Source organism: Schistocerca cancellata, chromosome 4 (genome assembly GCF_023864275.1).
Source record: "Schistocerca cancellata isolate TAMUIC-IGC-003103 chromosome 4, iqSchCanc2.1, whole genome shotgun sequence".
NCBI classification, from domain to species: domain Eukaryota; kingdom Metazoa; phylum Arthropoda; class Insecta; order Orthoptera; family Acrididae; genus Schistocerca; species Schistocerca cancellata.
The window spans coordinates 835,550,518-835,570,612 of record NC_064629.1 but is presented as its reverse complement, the minus strand read 5'-3'; the positions used below and the strand labels follow the sequence as shown (position 1 = coordinate 835,570,612).

Genomic DNA, 20,095 nt, shown 5'->3' with positions numbered 1-20,095 from the left:
GAGAACATGTACATTTGTGGCTTCCATCAGCATGGCATATTTCAAAAGCTTTGAGTGGTGAAGCTGTAGTTGCTGCAACCCTTACTCTGGACCAATTTGGACCAACAAAGGTTAAAGGAAAAAACCAAAGGAATTATTTTTGAGAAAGGAGTAAGTTTCATCATTTAAAGTATTATGGACAATGTTTTGTGTGTATTCCAGCACAGAACCTGCAGTCAGCCATTGTTAGCCAACAAACTTCAAGGCTGAAATATAACAACAACTGAAGAGTTATACTACAAAGTTACTTGATGTCACAACTGGATAACTTTAAACCTTTAACAATATCTAATTTCTACATATGCATGAATATTCCACAAACCACCATACAGTGAATGGCAGAGAATACCTTGTACAATCACTAGCCATTACCTTCCCCATTCAAATCTCAAACGGAGTGAGGTGAAAACAACTGTTTGTATGCCTCTTTCAAAGTCCTAATTTTGCTTGTCTTGTCTTGTCTTGATGTTCCTTATGTGAAATGGACACTGTTGGAGTAGAATCATTCATGCTCTAAATTTTCTCAATATTGTTTCATGGATAGATCATCTTTCTCCCTCCACAGATTCCAATTTGAGTTCAATGAACATTTCCATAACATACACTTGCTGATCCAACACACTGATAACGAATGTCACAGCATGCTGCCGAATTGCTTCGAAGTCATCCTTTAATCCAACCTAGTGAGGATCTCAACATTAACAGCATTCTAGAATAAATGAGTTGCATTTGTGTTCTATAACTGGTGTCGTCGATAAACAAGCTACACATTCCTAGAATTCTCCTGATGAACCAAAGTCTAGCATTCACATTCCCTATTACCTACCTTACGTGCTCATTCCATTTCATATTGCTTTGTCACATTATGCCTGGATATCTCAGTGATGTGACTGCACTAAGCAAAAAATCACTAATAATGTCTTCGAACATTAGAGGGTAGTTTTTCCTACTCATCTACATTAACTTCCATTTTTCTAAATTTAGAGCAAACTGTCATTCATTACATCAATTAGAAATTCTCTCCAAGCCACCACATATCCTTCTACAGTGATTATACTTTCCTGTATACCACAGCATTATCAGCAAACAGTTACAGATTGCTGATCACCCTGTGTCAGGTTGTTTATGTATATGGAGAACAAAAGTGGCCCTATCACACTTCCCTGACTCACTCCTGACAATAACCTTGTCTCTGATAACACTTGCCAGCCAAGACAACACACTCTTGTTCTATTGTTGATTATAAAGCCACCTCGATTGCAAATTGGAACCGGATGTTGATCTAGGTTTCACCGCGCCTTCTTTGGAAGAAGGCATGGTTATCCGCAGCGAAACCTAGGTCAACATACAGTTTCAATTTGAAATCGAGGCAGATTCTTTATAATCATTAAATTATTCACGATTGCTGACGCATGCAACGTTAGAAGTTCTCTGTTCTATTGCTTACAAAGTCTTCAAGTGGCTCATCTTAGATACTATTCTGTATACTCTGACCTTAATGAGAAGTCTGCAGTGAGGCACCATGTCAAACACTTTCCAGAAATATAGGAATATGGAATCTGTTCTTCATTCATGGCTCGCAGGATACTGCGAGAAAAGGGCAAGGCAAGTTTGTACAAGAGATGCTTTCAAAATATTTTATGATTTGTGAACAAACAGAAGCTACTTTGCCTAAAAGAAATTTATTATATTTGAACTTCTAATATGATCATGAACATTAAGGATGTTCGTCTGTAATTTTGCAGTGTCCATACTTTTACCCTTCTCATATACTGAAGTCACCTGCAGCTTTTTCCAGTTTCTTCAGACTTTTCACTGTGCAAGAGATCCACAGTAAATGCAAGCTAACTAAGGGCGATTATGAAAGAGTACACTCTGTAAAACTGAATAGAGACTCCATCCCAATCTGGTGGCATTCAGTTTCCACTCTTTCAATTACTTTTCAATGCTAGGAATGCTTATATCTATGATCTACATATGTGCACATGTGCAACTGTCTAATGATGTGTACCAGTACAGTCCTCTTGAAAAAAAAAAAAAAATGCAATATTTATACTTGCTTTTCTGTTGCTATCTTATAGTGCCACATCAAACTGGTAAACAAGTGACTGAATAGAAGCCTTTGACCTGCTTATAGGTGGTGTGTAGGACCAGAATTTCCCTGGGTTCTTGACAAGATCATTTGCTAATGTATAAAGATGGAAGATTAAGTATGCTTTGTGCAACAATCTTTATGTAGTCTCTCAAATGTCTAACTTGCCTGCAGACATTTCCAGCTCTCTCTCTCTCTCTCTCTCTCTCTCTCTCTCTCTCTCTCTCTCTCTCTCTCTCTCTCTCTTAACTGATAATGCAACAATTTGTTTCCTCAGTATTTTCTGAACATTGTTACTAGACCATGGTGGAACTTTCCTTATTCCACTTGCTCAGTACACACACTACCTCATCGAAAGTATCCAGACACCAATTAATGACCATTAATAATGGGTGTCTCCACCCTTCACCTTTCTGATGGTTTTTAACTCTGCTGGGGATATTTTCAATGATGTTTCAATGTTGGAAGGAATGCCAGCCCTTTACTACTGAACAGCCACAGCCATAGGCCACAGTCATGTTTGACACTTTGATCTGAAGCAAAGTTAACATTCCAGCTCATCCCAAAGGTATTCCATAGGGCTGAGGTCAGGACTTTGGATGGGCCAGACCATTTCAGGAAGGTTATTGTCCACAAACCACCTTGGAGATGCTGCTTTATGGCAGGGTGCATTGTCATGGTGACACTTATGATCATTGCCTCCAAACTGTTCCTCTACTGTATCCAGTACACAATCTGGACCAGAAGACTTGCTTTTATTAAGTGATTTAAGTTGCTTCAGTACTCCCAGGATATCTACTTCTTAAGTTACTCATGTTGGCAGTTGATCCGAATTGTGGAATATTTACTTCATCTTTGGTGAAGCTATTTCAGAAGATTGTATTTAGCAACTCTGCTTTAGTAGAACTGTCATCTATAGTATTTCCATTGCTATCACATGGAGAAGGCACTGACTGTGCCCTGTGGCTAGCATACTTTACTTACAACCAAAACACCTGTTGATTTTCTGCCAGTTCCGAGAATGTTTCATTGTGGAAACTGTTATAATGATCTCACATTTAAGTCTGCACTAAATTATGTGCTGCTGTAAAAGATCACCAATCATTGGGATTTTGCATTCCTTTAAATTTGGCATGCCTTTTGTTATCTCTGTAACAGTTTTTTGATCTGTTTTGTGTACCACACGGGATCAGGTCTGTCTTGTTAATTTATTTGGTATGAATCTCTCAACTGCTGCCAATACTATTTCTCTGAATTCAAGCCACATTTGGTCTACACTTACAGTGTTAGTTTGCAAGGAGTGGAGATTGTCTCTCAGGAAAGCATCAAGAGAATTTTTGTCTGCTTTTTTCAATAGACGTACTGTTCTTTTATTTTTGGAGGATTTGGGAGTTAACGGTACCCAATTTCACTATGACAACCCTGTCTTCACTAATCCCTGTATCAATTTTGATGCTCATTACTAGCTCAGGATTCTTTGTTGCTAGGAGTTCAAGTGTGTTTTCACAACCTTTTGCTATTCAGGTGAGCTCATGAACTAACTGCTTGAAATAATTATCAGTGATGCATTTAGCACAATTTCAGATGATGTTTTATGCATACATCTGGATTTAAGCCCGTATTTTCACCAACATATTGAGGGTAAATTGAAGTTGCCACCAACTACAATTGTAGCAGTTGGGTATCTACTAGAAAGTAGACTTTTTCTGAGTTGGGAAGTCAGTAAAAGGATCCAGTTACTTTATTCTGGTTGCTAAGAATGATCTCTCTGCCCATGGCCAGCTTTAAGTGCCTATAACAATTTCAGGATCAGTGCTTTCTGTTAGTGCTTGGAGCTCAGGTACTTTCCCCAACACAGTTACGACAATTCTACGCACGCACGCACGCACGCACGCACGCACGCACGCACCACTACCTGAGTGGCTGCCTCCTGCGTGTAACACACACACCCACCCCACTACCTGAGTGGCTGCCTCCTGCGTGTAATGGACTACTGACCTATTTAGCGGAACCTGGATCCCCACCACCCTGCAGTGCAAGTCAAGGAATCTGCAGCCTACATTGTCACAAAACTTTTTGCTTCCAATTCAGACCTTCCACTCAGCTCTGTACCAGAGGTCCACACTCGGTCCTGTTGACTATGCTGCAAATGGTCAGCTCTGCTTTCCTCTCACAAGAGAGACTTGCCATCTTTACCACTTCTAAGAGCTGCTCGAAATGAGAATCTCTTCGGATCCGAAGTGGCACACATTGCTACTGTAGAGCCACCCTCTGCAGTTAACTGCACCCTGTGTTCTTCATGACATGCAGAAGAACCCATTTCACATCTGGAATGATTCCACCTGGTATGCACACTGAGTGCACACTGGTTTTCTTTGCCTCCTCTGTAGCCATGTTCCTCAGGGGCCCCAGAATGCACCTAATATTGGAGCTCCCACCTACCTATAACCTGACACACTGTAACAGCCCGGATCTTGCAGGCAGAGAGGTTTCCTCTGAAACAGGCAAAGTGACTGCAACTGGCTGAGGGGCACTGTCAGCCACAGTAGCACCTGGAACCTGTTTATCAGACTAAGTTCGGTCCTTCGGAAAGTCTTTTGCAGCCCGCCACGCCCTGAGACAACCTCAACCTCCCACTCTACCACACATGAGGAGTCAACCTCAATGTTGGCAGTAACTGGGCTGGCCACTGATACTGACTGATCGGCAGGCTTTTGAGTTGACGTTGGATCCCATGGCCAGTCCACAACAGTGATGCCCATCCACTGCAGCCTCAAGCTGTCTAACCAAAGCCAACAAAGCCTGGAGCTGCAAGCAAAGTCTCAACAACTTAGCTCACATCTGCACGCAGCAATCACAGTCCCTATACATACTAAAGACAATAGAAAACTGCACTACACAGACAAACAAATGACTATTGACATGCACTACGAAACTTTACTGTAGACACTGACAAAAATTTGAGAACTGTGTCTAGTAAATTAGATTATCATGCAGGGATTCAGAAACTAAACTTCCAAAGCACATAGGTGAAACTAAGTAATTCACTCCTAGTTAGGAACTCTGAAAATATTACAAAATTTGTTACTTCCTTGTTTCTGCTCTGTTGTAGACAGTGCCTGTTGACTGAATGAAACTGCAAAATTTGCAGCAGGAATAAATTAATAGAGGAGCATGGATGGAAGATGTGTGCCCTTCAGGCACAGTTGGATCAAGCTAGGAGAGAGCTCGTGAGGATGAGGGAAGGTAGTGGTTGGCAACTGGCAGTTGGTAGAAGGGTTAGCAGGAGGAGGATGTGGTCTGATAGTTTTGTTGTTACTTCCAGCAATCAGCTGCTAGAGTTGAGGGGAGAGGAGCCTCAAGGTAATGTAGGGGTAAGATATTTGCAGCAGACTCTGCTCATGATTAGAAAGCTGAGGAATAACACTAATGTTAAGAAGAGAAGACTGCCATTAAGTAGCAGTCATGCCAGAGGTGTAAGTTCTCTGTTGCAGGAGAAGTTAGGGGAAGAGTAGCAGGTCACCAACATTTTCAAGTCGAGTGCTGTGCTGGATCAGATGATTAAGGGTTTAGACCCTCCATGTAAGGATTTCACAACAGATATTCAAGTAGTTATGGTGAGTGGAACAGGGTATAGGCTATATAAGGACAGGGCATACAACGTCAGTGGTGATCTGAATAAGATAGCTTCCCTAACTGGAACACCAATGTGAGCACGACAGGGCTGTTACAGCAGCATTATTGGCCTCTTCACAGTGCTGTATGGTATGTCAGTGGTGAGCTGGAGATGGCACTGATGACTGCTAGACAAGGGCACATTGCAGTGGTGCCGGGAGATGGTGTTACTCTATGCATTGACTGCATCTCAATAGGTTTCAGAAAGGAAGGTTGGTGGATTTGATTAGTGAGAATATAGTGGGTGGTTATGGGGCCACACATGGTGAAATACCTGTCACGAGTACGAGATCTATAGCTTTTTATTATAAACCATGACAACAGGTTCCCTTCTCTTAAAAGGATTTCAACTATCTTAGGGACTTCTGTACCGCATATACAGGAAGAAGAATGTGTCACACTGGAGTGTGCAAGTACCACAGATATTTCCCCAAAATTATCTATTATTTGTCAAAAAGTGTAGTACATTAATTCAAACTTCAAGGTGTTTTACTTTATTTTTACACTCTGAGTAGCATGGTAGTACACATTACAGAGCACTGGGGTAGAGATGATGATTTGCAGCATATAGTGCTATCATAATATTGATGTGCAAGATGCTACTGCAGGTCTACCTTAAAGGGTGGGGGATGTTTCATTTTTATCAGCAGCGGCACACAATTCAAAGCTAGAGAAGATCTGACCACAATTACTGTAGATAAACATCTTAAATCATCAGCCATTGCAATTACAAAGATAAGATACCTATGAGAAGTTAATCATTCTGTGCGTTTACTGTTCACCTAGTGGTGATGTGGAAACTTTTTTCACTAAATTAACTTAAGTCCTGGAAAGGGTCTTAGCCCCAAAACTAGCATAATAATATGTAGACACATTAATACTAACGTAGGTCATGAGGGTGACATTAGTAATAAGCCCCTAAACGTTTTGAGCACTTTCAGTGTGGCACAAATGATAAACACTGCTACGAGGGTTTCAAAAAGTTCAGATTCGGTTTTAGACCATGTATTTATGGACATTGACACAGAGAAAATTGTGAACTATTTATAAGTGATACTGGCATTTTGGATCATTACTGTCAGCTAATAAAGCTGAAGACAGGCTCAGTGAAACCTGCAAAACTGCAAGCCTACAAAAGGATTTCCTCAGATCACAAGATCCACACTTTTTCAAAGGCACTGGAAAATCTGACTTGGGATGAAGTGTATATGGAAAGCAATATACATGCTACGTTCTCTAAACCACACATTGTTTAATTTAATTTTGAGGTGAAATTTCCAAATGTAGTCATTTCTACTGCTGCAGTTAAGGAAAACTGTTGAATAACTGTGGGTATTAGGAAGTTGTCGTCCTTTTCAAAAGCAAAGAACTAATCCTCAGTTCCTTGCATACTGTCATAAGGGCAAAAACAAACATTCAATGACAAATTAAAATATAATGCAAACAATAAAAGCAAAGTGATATGTGAGGCTAAAAAACTAGAAACTGGTAAAGGCAGACAAGGATAACATACAAATTAAACATTAGGATAGAATAATAGAAACTTCTCAGGAATTAGCAGGTTTTGTAAATGATTATTTCTCTGGTATCATGGAGAAGCAGCAGCAAAATTTTCCTACAAGACTAATTATCATCCACACTGACAGACACAGTAAGCATAACAACATTTCCCCATGAAAGGGCTTGAAGTTAGAAAGACAGTACGACAATTAAAAAATAAGAAGTCAGCAGGCATAGATGAGGTTCCAGTTTCTCTTCTGAAGGTATGCATAGATAGCATACAAGCCTCATTAACAAACATAATAAATGAATCTTTTAGTTGACGTTTTTCACTGAATATGTAAAGCAAGCACAAGTGGTGCCCTTGCTAAAGAAGGGTAATGCAGAAAGTATTGAAAACCACAGGCAAGTTTCACTGCTGTCTTCATTCTAACAAATAATTGAAACAATCACTAAAGAGGCTATTAAGTTTCATGAGTAAATACTACCTCATCAACAAAGCACAGCTTGGTTTCAGAAGTGGAAGAAGTACAATATCGACTACTGGAGTGGTCAAAAAAGTGGTACTTTAAGCTCTTGATAGGGATGATTGTGTTTCAGGCATTTTCTTAGACTTGAAGTCTTGACAGTGTTTACAATAAAATACTATTTAACAAGCTAGAAGCACAAGGTATAAGGGGAACAATGAATGAGTGGTTTAAGTGTTACTTGGAAAACATGGTGCAAAAAGTGCAGATTGTTCATACATCTGCTGATAAATTTTTAGTAAAAACAATTGTAAAATGAGAAATATATAAACACAAGTTGTACTCAGAGTAGTGTATTAGGTCCAGCTCTGTACTTAACATAGATCAATGATTTTCTAGTTAATGTAATACATGGAGGAAAGTTCTCTTTGCCCATGACTGCAACATAAGTTACTGATAAAAAATCTGAACTATTGTTAGACAATTAACAATGAACATACAGAAAACTGACAGTATGCATTCCAGCATAAAGAGAGAAGCAACTGACTAAGCACAGATGATAAATCTATAGGTTTTGTAGCAAACACGAAGGTTTTAGGGATGTAATGACAGCCTATGTCTTGTGGTGACATTATGCCTCAATCACTCAATTCTTAGCTATGGCATTATTTTTGGGAATCACAGGAACAAAACATGGACAATGCTTTTAATGCAGAAAAGGGCCACAAGAATAATAAAGTAGTGTTAGGCTCAATGTAAAGAGCTATTTCAAAAATTAGGCAGCCTTACTGCACCAGGCACCAGGCAAGTAAATTATAAAAATTTGTGGTGTGTATCAAGGGGAAAGTACTAAGTACTCCGCTAACTGTTACTTATAATTATGAAACAAGAGACAGTTTAGAGCTACATTTACCCACCAGGAAAAACAAACAAAATACAAAAAACAGTTTTATATCAGAGGATAAAACTGTAGTAATTTGCCAAAGGAAGTGAAAAATATTACTAAAAAATATTTTAGGATTAAAGGAGACCACTCGCCAAAAAGCAGAAGCATTGTTTTGACAATAGGCACACACAACAGAAAGAAAGCTTTCTAGTTTCTGGTGCTATCTTTTGATGAGCCAGAGTAGCTCATCAAAGGATCAGAAAGCTAGCAAGTTATCTTTCTTTCATGTATGCGCATCGACAATCTAACGCTTCTGCTTTTTGGTGAATGGTCTCCTTTAATCCTAAAATATTTACATTCTACAAGAACTTTCCTAGAACAGATTACTAAAAGACATTGTTCAAAAAGACAGCTAAAATATTCTTCACAAGTAATGTGTATTACACAACTAAAGATTACTTGCAGGACTTCGAGTAGTGGATAGTAATGAAAGGGGATTAATACAGTACCTTGTCACATTTCAATACATGGTTATTGTTTACTGCTTTCACAAGCATCATGTGTCAAAATGGATATGCATGACAGTAACATCCATTGGCTAAGGTTTTCAGGTGGACAGTTGAATGTGGAGTCAAGAATTGAGGCAAGGGGCACAGCAGCATTTTCTCAGTCCAGTAGTCACTAATGGGTGTCTTAGTGTAAGTGGCAATGAAAAGTGGAACAACGTTTTCCACTGCAAGTGACCATAAGAATTCCAAGAGTCATTAGCAGGTGTCTTCAGTGTGTGGGAAATGAAGAGTGAACCTATGTTATATTCAGAAAGTTACCTGAAACAGTTTGTCCATAAATGAAGAAGCATTATACAACAGAATTACCAAAGAACGTAGTGCAACTGTTAGAACACTGACCTCATCTGAGACAATGGAGTTGTTCTGTCTGGCCATCCTTAATTTTTTTTCCTTCTGTGGTTTTCCTGCACCACTAAGGCAAATACCAGAATGGTTCCCTAATCTAGGTCAGAGCTTAACACCTGTCTTATCCCAATAGGCTACAGTACTATCTTCTTAAAGCATGTTATGTACGCATATTATATTTTGGCCTATTGATTGGCATTTTACTACCTTGACAAATCCTATATCACTGCAAGGTGATCCTTTAACAAATAACAATAAATAAATAAAAATAAATCCACAATTCTGGTAAAAGTAACACTTGAGAAGCACAATTAAAATTAACAGACATATTTGTCAATCTATTTAATTATCAGAATGAGATTTTCACTCTGCAGCGGAGTGTGCGCTGATATGAAACTTCCTGGCAGATTAAAACTGTGTGCCCGACCGAGACTCGAACTCGGGACCCGAGTTCGAGTCTCGGTCGGGCACACAGTTTTAATCTGCCAGGAAGTTTTATTTAATTATCCTATGTTAAGTTTTGTGGGAATCATTTAGAGTATTCAGAGAGTTTGAGATGATCTCCCAACTACATAGAATTGTCCACAAAAACTTTTGCCTTGTTATCTGCCACTGATGGTACAAAAATATTCCACATTCTACTAAGGGACAGACTATCTGTTCAGCTGAGCTGAGGTTCTACAAATACTTGCATTAAAAACAGTTTTTCACATGTTTTGTGAGATACATCCAACCTTGAATGATGTCTTGGGAGTTCAGAAACAAACACTTGGCAATACAATTTGCAGTTAACCTTTCTGACTGGAGCATAGCAAAGCTGACTAAGCAGCAGTTGTTCCCACTATTTGCTATGCATGTAACACAGCCTCACTTGCCTTCACCTGGGTTGGCACTCCCCAAGTATTACCTAACATATGGGTGGCCCCTTCCAGATGTCTAACTTAACATGGTGGTTAGCTATGTCACAATGCAGTGTGAGGCCTAGTGGTGAGTAAAGCAAGCACATTAAGTCTGGGCACACTATAAGACATACGCACAAGCAAGTGAGATCTGCATGGTCATATAAGCTACACATGCCACTGCATCATTGAACAAGGTAGTGCTAGTCACCTCTGGGATCTTCTGCTGGGCTATACAAAGTTTATTTGCCCTGTCTCTAGCACACTACAGTTGCCTACAGCCAACTCTGATCTGCACAAGCCTGAAGTACTCTATTGCTGAGTACAGAATTGGGCTGAGACAGGAATAGCAAAAAGAATATAAGGAGAAGTCAGCAACTTTAATGTAGTAACACCAACTCTCCTCCTGTCTGTGTCAAATCTGCACTAAATGTCATTTATGGCAGATATTACAATCCACCAATGAACTTCAATGTCTACACCTGGCAAGCACAAGCACCACAACAGTGATATACACATGCCCCTGGGCACACTGCAGCATTCTGGATTCAATTGAAGACTAGGCCAATAAATTTCATATGAAGATTAGTGTGAGTACTTTTGCAGCATTTTGGATCACATACCTGATATGGTCCAATCACTCTGATACCATCTCTACATTTAACGTAAACAACAGATTCCACAAAATCCACTTTGTCTTATTGAGCAGCCACTTCAGAGACATTCCTTTGGTCACTCCTCTGTCTGACAGTTGCAGCACAAACCAGGAAGTGGGCAGTAGAATGCAAATCATAAAAAAATAATCAACTAAGCAGTGTGTGAGGGTCAGTTAACACAAGAAGAGATTGGTGGAGGAACGCTAGCTAAGAAATGATGAAACGTTCACCCTGTGCTGTGATTAGGAAACAGCATGTTTGACAAAATGAGGTAACATTAACACCTGGGCTCTTTGTAGGAGAGTGTTATGGCACACCAGTGACAAATGGATGAGTGAGCAGTACAGTAAGGCCCGTGGCAGCCTTACGATGTAAAAAATTAAGAAAGTAAGATTTATGAAACATTACTTTTATGAAACAAAAGCATGGGTATCTTGAGAGCTTGTAATTCTGTAATGTGAATGGACAGTACAGATATTATTAATTACTACTTTCCTAAGGGATTTATTGTTTCTTCTGAAGATTAACTTTTTTGCATAGTTTTACCAAATGTTTGAAATCAGATTCTTATTAACACAGATGTCAATCTTTCTCATCCAGATGGGGCTAAGGGATTAAACAGCAAGGTTGCATGTCCCTTGGTCAAGAAGCAGTTCATCTGCAGTTAGTGCCCTTCACAAAAAATTTGATCGGATTATGAAAGTATGTAGGAGTAGTAAAATCGAAGCACTGAAAACAATATCAATGTCAGAACTGAGAAATATGACTTCAAGGAGAAAATAAAAGTGAGTCAGGCCAGTACATAGGTCAGAGCAGATGAAGGGTCTCTCAGGGATTCACAACTACACTGACTCTGGAAAGCATCATTTGGTGAGTGGAGGAAGGTACTTTGTGTGCCACTGTCATTACAACCTTTTCCATCAAGAAGTACTGACAGTAAGCCTCCATATGAGATTGAATTTCACCAAATTTACACCAGTCATTTTCAGGTATACACAAGGGCTGTTCAAAAAGTAAGGTGACTTTTCAAATTGCACAGGCAATGCACGTTCAATTACCAATCTCTTGTTATGTTGGTACACATGTCCTGAACATATGTTCGCAGTTTCAAGTGTACAGCATACTTAGTTTGTTTTTTACATATAGAAAGGCTAGATGTGTTTTAGTGAGCTCCGCAATTTTTTATTATTATAAAACTGGGGGAAACATTTGCATCAAATTTTGTGTGAAAAATTGAATAAAGTGCTCTAAAACACCTGAAGTGTTGACAGTGGCATACGGTGAGTCTGCTCTGAGTAAAAATAGTGTTTATAAGTGGTACAAGCTCTTCCAAGACTGCCGAGAAGATGCTAATGATGAACCTGGCTCTGGACATCCCAGCACATCAACAGATGATAATGTGGAAGCTGTGAAGAAAATTGTTTTGGAAAACTGTTGAATTACTGTAAGAGAAGTTGCCGAGGATGTTGGCATATTGGTTGGCTCGTGTCATGCAATTTTTGTTTTGGGGATGAGACTTGTGTCAGCATAGTTTGTTCCAAAACTTCTCAATTTTGATCACAAGAACCATCACATGAGCATCGCTCAGGGTTCTTGAATGACATCAATGATGATCTCGATTTGCTCAAAAGGGTCATAACTGGTGTCGAAACATGGGTTTATGTTTATGAGTTGAAACCAAAGCCCAATCGTCACAATGGAAACATCCCTGAGGGTCAAGACCGAAAAAAGCATGCCAAAGTTTCACTCACTGTTTTTTTCAATTACAGTGGCACAGTGCACCATCAATTTTTGCCTCTAGATCATATAATCAATAAAGATTATTACCCTGAGATTATGCACCATTTGTGAGAAGCAATATGCAAAAAACTTTTGGAAGTGTGGAAAAACAGTTCATGGCTTTTGCATCACAACAATGCACCTGCTCATTCAATATTTCTTGTGAGAGATTTTGTGGCCAAAAACAACATGACAATCATGCCTGAGTCACCATATTCACCGGATTTGGCCCCCTGCGACTTTTTCCTGTTCCCAAAACTGAAGAGACCTATGAAAGGCCGAAGATTTTCAACAATTGAGGAAATAAAAACTGCATCACTGGAAGGACTCAAGGCTGTACCAAAAAGTGCTTACGAGAAGTGCTTTGAGGACGGGAAGAAGCACTGGCACAGGTGTATTGTATCTGAGGGGGATTACTTTGAAGGGAACAACATGGATACTGATGAATAAATATTTTTTCATAAAAATATAAAGTCACCTTACCTTTTGAACACACCTTGTATGTAAGAGGGAGTACTGTACTGCTTTTTGGAAAATGCGCTGCCGGAATTTTAACAATAAAGCTCTACATGACGGACAACATGTGCTGTCACAAGAAAGAAGTTGCACAATAATCTATATGGTGTTCTCTCACCTATTAAATGACTTTCTGATACACATTGCTGTTCTACAGATTTTTGATTTTCATAAATCTTATATGGTGAAGGTAACAAATGTACTGGCAACTACTTTACTGATGGGCTTTCCTCCATTGGGCCAATGTGAAGACCATATTATAAGCAGACTACTTTCAGAGCTAGATTTCTTTTATTGTTCAATTAAAATTGCTTTACTGTGCTCCACACCATACAGTTGCTCGAAAAACTTACACTCATTTGAAAAAATGTGGCTTCCACCATTTTCTTCCATGCAACATTTTTCATTATGTTCTGCATATTTCACACAAGACTTTCCCAACATTTTTCCTACAAGACAACTGTCCCAATCCAGAATGAATTTTTACACCGCACCGAAACATGCACCCATTTGAAATTTTCTGGCAAATAGGAACTGTTTGCTAGACCAGAACTCAAAATCCAGAACCTTTGCCTTTTGTGGGCAAATGCTTTAATGATTGGGTTACCTGGGCACAACTCACGTGCACAGCTGTACTTCTGCCAGTACCTCTCTCCTACCTTTCAAACATAACAGAAGTTGTTCTACAAACCTTCTAGGACTAACTAATGGCAGAAAGGATACCCTACAATTCAGGCAAGCCATTTCTCAAAAATATCACTTATTGCAGGAGTGCTAGTCCCTTAAGGTATGGAGGAGAATTTATCTGATGCTCTGACAGTGCGAGAGAGGTATTGGCAGATGTAAAGCTTTGGGGGTGGGCTGTGAGTTGTACCTGAATAGCTCAATCAGTAGAGCATTTACTTAGGAAAGACCAAGTTCAGTACCCAATCTGACAAGATCTTTACAACTGTCCCTACATTTTATTGGCCTTTGGACAATTCAACACCCTTCATGAAGCACATTTTTGTGTAATTTAACAGTAAATGAATATTCCAGGTTTTTCATTTTTCGAAGGGTTCACTGCCTTGGAGTGGCTCTTTCCACAAGGAATATCCCATTATGTAAAACATTTTACAGAAACCAAAATCTGTTTTAACTGTTCCCTGACCCTTCAAATTTGTACTACAATTTTATGACAACACATTGACACTTTATTTGTACATTTTACTTGTTACAGTATTCAAGACAACTCCACCAGAGCTATCTCTCTGTAGGTTAGGTGTTTGTACTCCAACACAATCCACCCCAAGAACTGGTAGTCTAATCATTTTGGTCAAACAAGAAAAGGGACACATTACCCATGCTAAATACTACACATGAGTAAGCTCTAAACTAGACTTTTATCCCTGCAAGGCCCTTTACTATAAGATCATCTATTTACCATACCCATTCATTTTCACTTTTAGGATGAGGGCTTTTCTAGACAAGTTATCCTGGTGGCTCAGGAAGTTCAAACAGTAATCCCACTTTATGGAGTTCACAACATTCCACTTGTTGAGTATTTTTGCAAATCTCAGCTCAGGATCCTAGGATTCAACAGATCTGAATGTATTTAATGCTGCTTGAGCTTCCACAGATGCTTGTTTCCTTATATCAGGAAATGACGTGAGAACAGCACGTATCACCTTCCCAAAACAAATTCAAAATACCTCCACCAAAGACATTGCAATCATATTTTGTGATCACAAGGGAAGTGAATTTCTTCAATTTTGTGATTGAGGTTTCTCAAATAAAGTAAAGTTGATTAAGCATACTCTGTCAACAGCCTGCATAAATCTTAGTGTTATGGGTGAGAGAGAGTGCGCCATCCTCCACACTTTAATGTATATCCAAGGAGAAAATAAAAATGGCACCTCATCTCCAGGTCATAACTTACAAAAAAGAAGGTACACTCCTGAAAGCAAATTGATAACATTTAAAGACCAAACTTTCAATGACAATTTCTACAATATTTTACTGTTACACCTCCATTAATAAGTTTTGTGTGTGTGTGTGTGTGTGTGTGTGTGTGTGTGTGTGTGTGTGTGTGTATATTTTCAGCACTACCATCTACTGCTAGAAGCAAATAGGAATTCTAAATGTTACTTACACTACCTCCAACAAAGGCTCTATCCTTGCAACAACAGCAATCAGGATAAAACCAACACACACAAGAGATGCAAATGAAATTTTGCTCAATTTCTCTAATTCCCGGTACAAACAAAGTGGTGCTGTTACGAAGATGTTTGCCATTCCAATGACAAATGGACGACTCGCAAATACAGATTCTTGGTGATACACATTAATCACTACTTTGGTTAGTGTATCTCCAACAACCACATTATAACTTATCATGGCTGAAACAAAATCATTGTTCAATGTGTGCATAAAATTTTCAGTGGCAGATTATGTAATTCTTATACAAAGTCTTTTTGCATACCAATGAAAGGGTACAGAAACTGCAGGGCTGACAAAACAAAATAACCAGGTTTTCCAAATGCAGCCTGCATTATTCCTTGGTAAGTAAAACTTCCACTTAAATGTCCACTTCGTACCATTAAGACCAAAGAATAGTCAGTCATCAAAGCAACTACAGTAAGAAGAACAAGTCCAATTCCAAATCCTGATTCACTAAAGGCATATGGTATACCTGTAGGCAAAACATTACTTTATCACAGAAATGCAGTTACAAATTTGTATGTAGTATGAAAATAATGCACAAATAGATCTTTGAATTCATCTTGACAAATTATTGATATTTTGCACACAGTCTGGCTGGTAGCCATGGGATATATTTTGTTAATAATAATAATAATAATAATAATAATAATAATAATAATAATAATAATTCCAAATTAGTGTCATCTCACGTATCTACATTAAACACTTATGAAACCATTTTAAAAACCATTTCTGAAGTGTTACCAACAGTAAGTGACACTTGCTTCACAGAACGAAAGTATTTAGAAGGAAAATACTAAATTTAAACTTTTGTGCACTGATGACAACTTGCAAAATTTCTTTAATCTTGCAAGGTACTTTGCAATAGATTTTTTATCTGTCATCTTCAAATACTTAAATGTTATTCAATACACACATTTTTGGATATGAAAAATTTAGCATCTTTCTTAATGCACTTTGAATGAATCGGGAATGGTGTTTGTTTGCATCACCAAATCATAGGTTTTACTCACTATAATTACTGTTTCTCAGTTACTAGATCTACACACAACTGCAAAATGACTTTGCTACAGTGCCTAAAGCTGCTTAATTATCTCATGTTAGAAATTACAAGCTTCTTACCACTCTTACAAATGGCAAAAAAACTGCATTTATTTGTAATGATTTGTGATTATTAATCACTGCCATAAGATTTATTTTCAACAAGTATTATGAACACACTGGCAAGGTCACATGGAAGAACATTTTGTTGTTTTCAGGACAGTAGACAAAATTAATTTTCAAAAAAATTAATATTAGTCAAATTTCTGTCTCAATGTGCAGAGAATACTCTAGGCAGGTGCTATGAGACTAAAAGCATCATCTGTGTTGCCAGAAAACAAAACATCCCTCTCACGCATTTCTATTTTTGCTCGACAGCTGATATGAACGACATGCACCAACAGGGAGTATGGAGTATCAAAGAATCTAAATAAGTCGTCACTTATTGTTCAATGTTTATGAAGCCAAACTACAGAGCACAGTAATTTCACAGTGCTCTCTAACACACTAAGTATCTACATTTTATTACAGCAGTTCATGCTCCCACAAAGTGCAATAAATTCATGTGTAAGCTTCAACAGAACTACACACGCATACTCATTTACTTTCTTTTCTGCTTTTTCTCTCTTTCTTCATAGGGGCTATGAGAAATGAAAAGTGCTGCTGTCCATTGGAAATTGAGCAATGAATCATTCTCCCTATGATGCTCCAAATTGTATCAACTCCATTTCAGCCTCTAAACACACACAAGCATAAAAAGAATTATGAAATATCTCATTTCCACTTATATAATTATTGAAATGGAACAGCTAACACTTCACAGCTTTTGAAACATACAGAATCCCTATTAAATGAAAACTATCCCATGTACAGGTTATCTTAAGCTGTAGCTAGTTACTAATATATGAATACAACAGTGGAAATATTGACATCTGATCAACAGTATAAAGAATAAAGTACAGTTAATTTTTCTGGAACAGAAATACATACATAAAAACAGCTCTTGCTTCAGTGTTGGACTGCAAAAACTTATTTCACTGTGAGACACCAAAATGTGTTCACTAGTAGTAAAATGTAACAGATCTACAAAAGAGACTGGCTACGCTATACCTGTCTGTGCGCATTTGCAGTACTGCTCTGTGGTCTGGGATCCTTACCAGATAAGTTTAACAGAGTACATTGAGAATGTTCAAAGAAGAGCAGCACATTTTGTATTACTGAAAATGGGGGCGGGGGGGGGGGGGGGGGGGTGAGTCACAGAGACAATACAGGATTTGCAATGGACACAAAACAAAGGCATATTTCATCGCAGCAGAATCTTCTCATAAAATTTCAATCACCAACTTTCTTATCCGAATGAGAAGATATTTTGTTGACACCAACCTACATAGCGAGAAATTATCGTCATAATTAAATAGGGGAATTTTGAGCTCGCCCAGGAAGAGATAGGTGTTTGCTTTTTCTGCACGCTGTTCGAGTGTGGAATCGTTGGATTAAAAGAGGGGGAATGGGACCAAACTACAAGGTCATCAGTCCCTTGCTCCAAATAAAACAATGTCAGAAGTGTGAGAATAAAAGAAACGAGACTGACAACTCAAAATAGAATTAAAGGAAAAATCTCGAACAATTAAGGGCAACAAACATGTCAATGGACAAAACGGAACAAGAAAACCACAGAAATGCAAGAAACGAGATGAAGAGATTAAAACAACAAAGCAGATTACCATGGCTGGCTGACCATGAGAATAAAAAAGGAGAAGCCAGCCAATATGCAACACATTAAAACCTCCACCCTAGAAGCACTAGGGTGGAGGACACAGAGGGACAAAGGACATGCACTAAAATGTAAAACTAAATCAGTCAGTCAATGGGGCGTTGTCAGATAAAATTAGTTGCAACAAGTCCGGTAACCTGGGACAGTGCACCAGAATATGGGCCACTGTCAACCTGGCGCCACATCGACACTCAGGAGGGTCTGCACGGCACAGGAGGTAACTGTGGGTCATCCAAGTGTGGCCAATGTGGAGCCCTGCAAGAGGCCCGCATGGAAGTCTTCCACTAATTTGTAGTCTCCTTAATGACACACAATTTGTTGTGTGTACTGTTATGCCAGTCCATCTCTCAAAGCCAAAAAACGCTAAGGCACAAGTCAGAACGCAGGTCAGGTTCAGAGAGTCCCATCTCCAGAAGCGGTTTCCGCGTAGCCTGTTTGGCCAGCCTACCGGCAACTTCATTGCCTAGGATGCCAACATGTCCTGGTGTCCACACAAACACCACTTAACGATGGGACCAGTCCTGGGCATAGATGCACTCCTGCATGGATGCTACCAAAGGATGGCAAGGGTAGCACAGGTTGATAGCTTGTAGGCTGCTCAAGGCGTCAGTACACAGAAGAAACCGATTTCCCGGGGCATGAACGAATATACTGAAGTGAACGAGAGATGGCCACCAGCTCTGCAGTTAATACACTGCAGCCATCAGGCAAGGCATGCCGTTCAAAACTGCCTCTGTGGATGTACGCGAAGCCAAAATGACCATCAGCCATAGAGCATCAGTGTAAACCACTTCAGAGCCCCAGAACACGTCAAGAATCTAGAGGAACTGAGAGCGGAGAATGGCAGGAGTAACTGAGTCCTCAGCGTCATGCGAAAGTTCCAGACGAATCTGTGGCCTAGGTGTACAACATGGAGGTGCACGCAGATGGACCTGAATGGCAGGTGGTAAAGGGAAGGACTCTAGTTCAGACAGAAGGTATCTCTCACGAGCCACACTTGTTAGCCCTGACCTGGGCCACCAATGTGGGAGATGGACTGCCGCAGGTGGAAAAAGGAGACTAATTTGGATGCTCAGGAGGCACTACAAATGGGTGCAACGTAACTGGCGAGCAGTTGTGCATGTCTGATTTGCAATGGAGGGACTCTAGCCTCCATCAGGACACCGGTCACTGGACTCTTTCTAAAAGCTCCCGTCGCTAGGTGAACGCCACAGTGATGCACTGGGTTGAGTATACGCAACGCTGAGGGTGCCGCCGAGCCATAAATCAGACTCCCATAGTCAATGTGGGATTGAACAAGGGCTTTGTAGAGTTGCAGCAGAGTAGAGCGATCTGCACCCCAGTTGCTGTTGCTCAGACAGTGGCGGGCATTGAGTTGCTGCCAGCGCTTTCGCTTAAGCTGACGAAGGTGAGGTAGCCAAGACAACTGGGCATCAAAAACCAGTCCTAAGAATCGATATGTCACCACTACAGTAAGTGGATCATCATGAAGCTAAATTTCTGGTTCCAGATGAACGGTAAGACACCAACAGAAGTGTAGGACTCATGACTTAGCAGCCGAAAACTGGAAGCTGTGGGAGAGAGCCCATGAATGCACCTTGTGGATGGCTTCCTGTTGGTGCTGCTCAGCAACACCAGTGCTGATGGAGCAGTAA

The 20,095-nt window shown here is 39.6% G+C and overlaps 1 protein-coding gene across 1 annotated transcript in view; it reads right to left on the bottom strand.

Annotated features, from left to right (window-relative positions):
* The window catches only part of LOC126184908 (putative sodium-coupled neutral amino acid transporter 11), a 69,656-nt gene that overhangs the window by 34,647 nt on the left and 14,914 nt on the right, over positions 1–20,095 (bottom strand). The window contains exons 4-5 of the mRNA XM_049927570.1: positions 15,885–16,094; positions 15,555–15,801 (exon numbers count right to left, since the gene is read on the bottom strand). Of these exons, the coding sequence (XP_049783527.1) occupies positions 15,555–15,801; positions 15,885–16,094 (457 nt within the window). The remainder of the gene's footprint in view (positions 1–15,554; positions 15,802–15,884; positions 16,095–20,095) is intronic.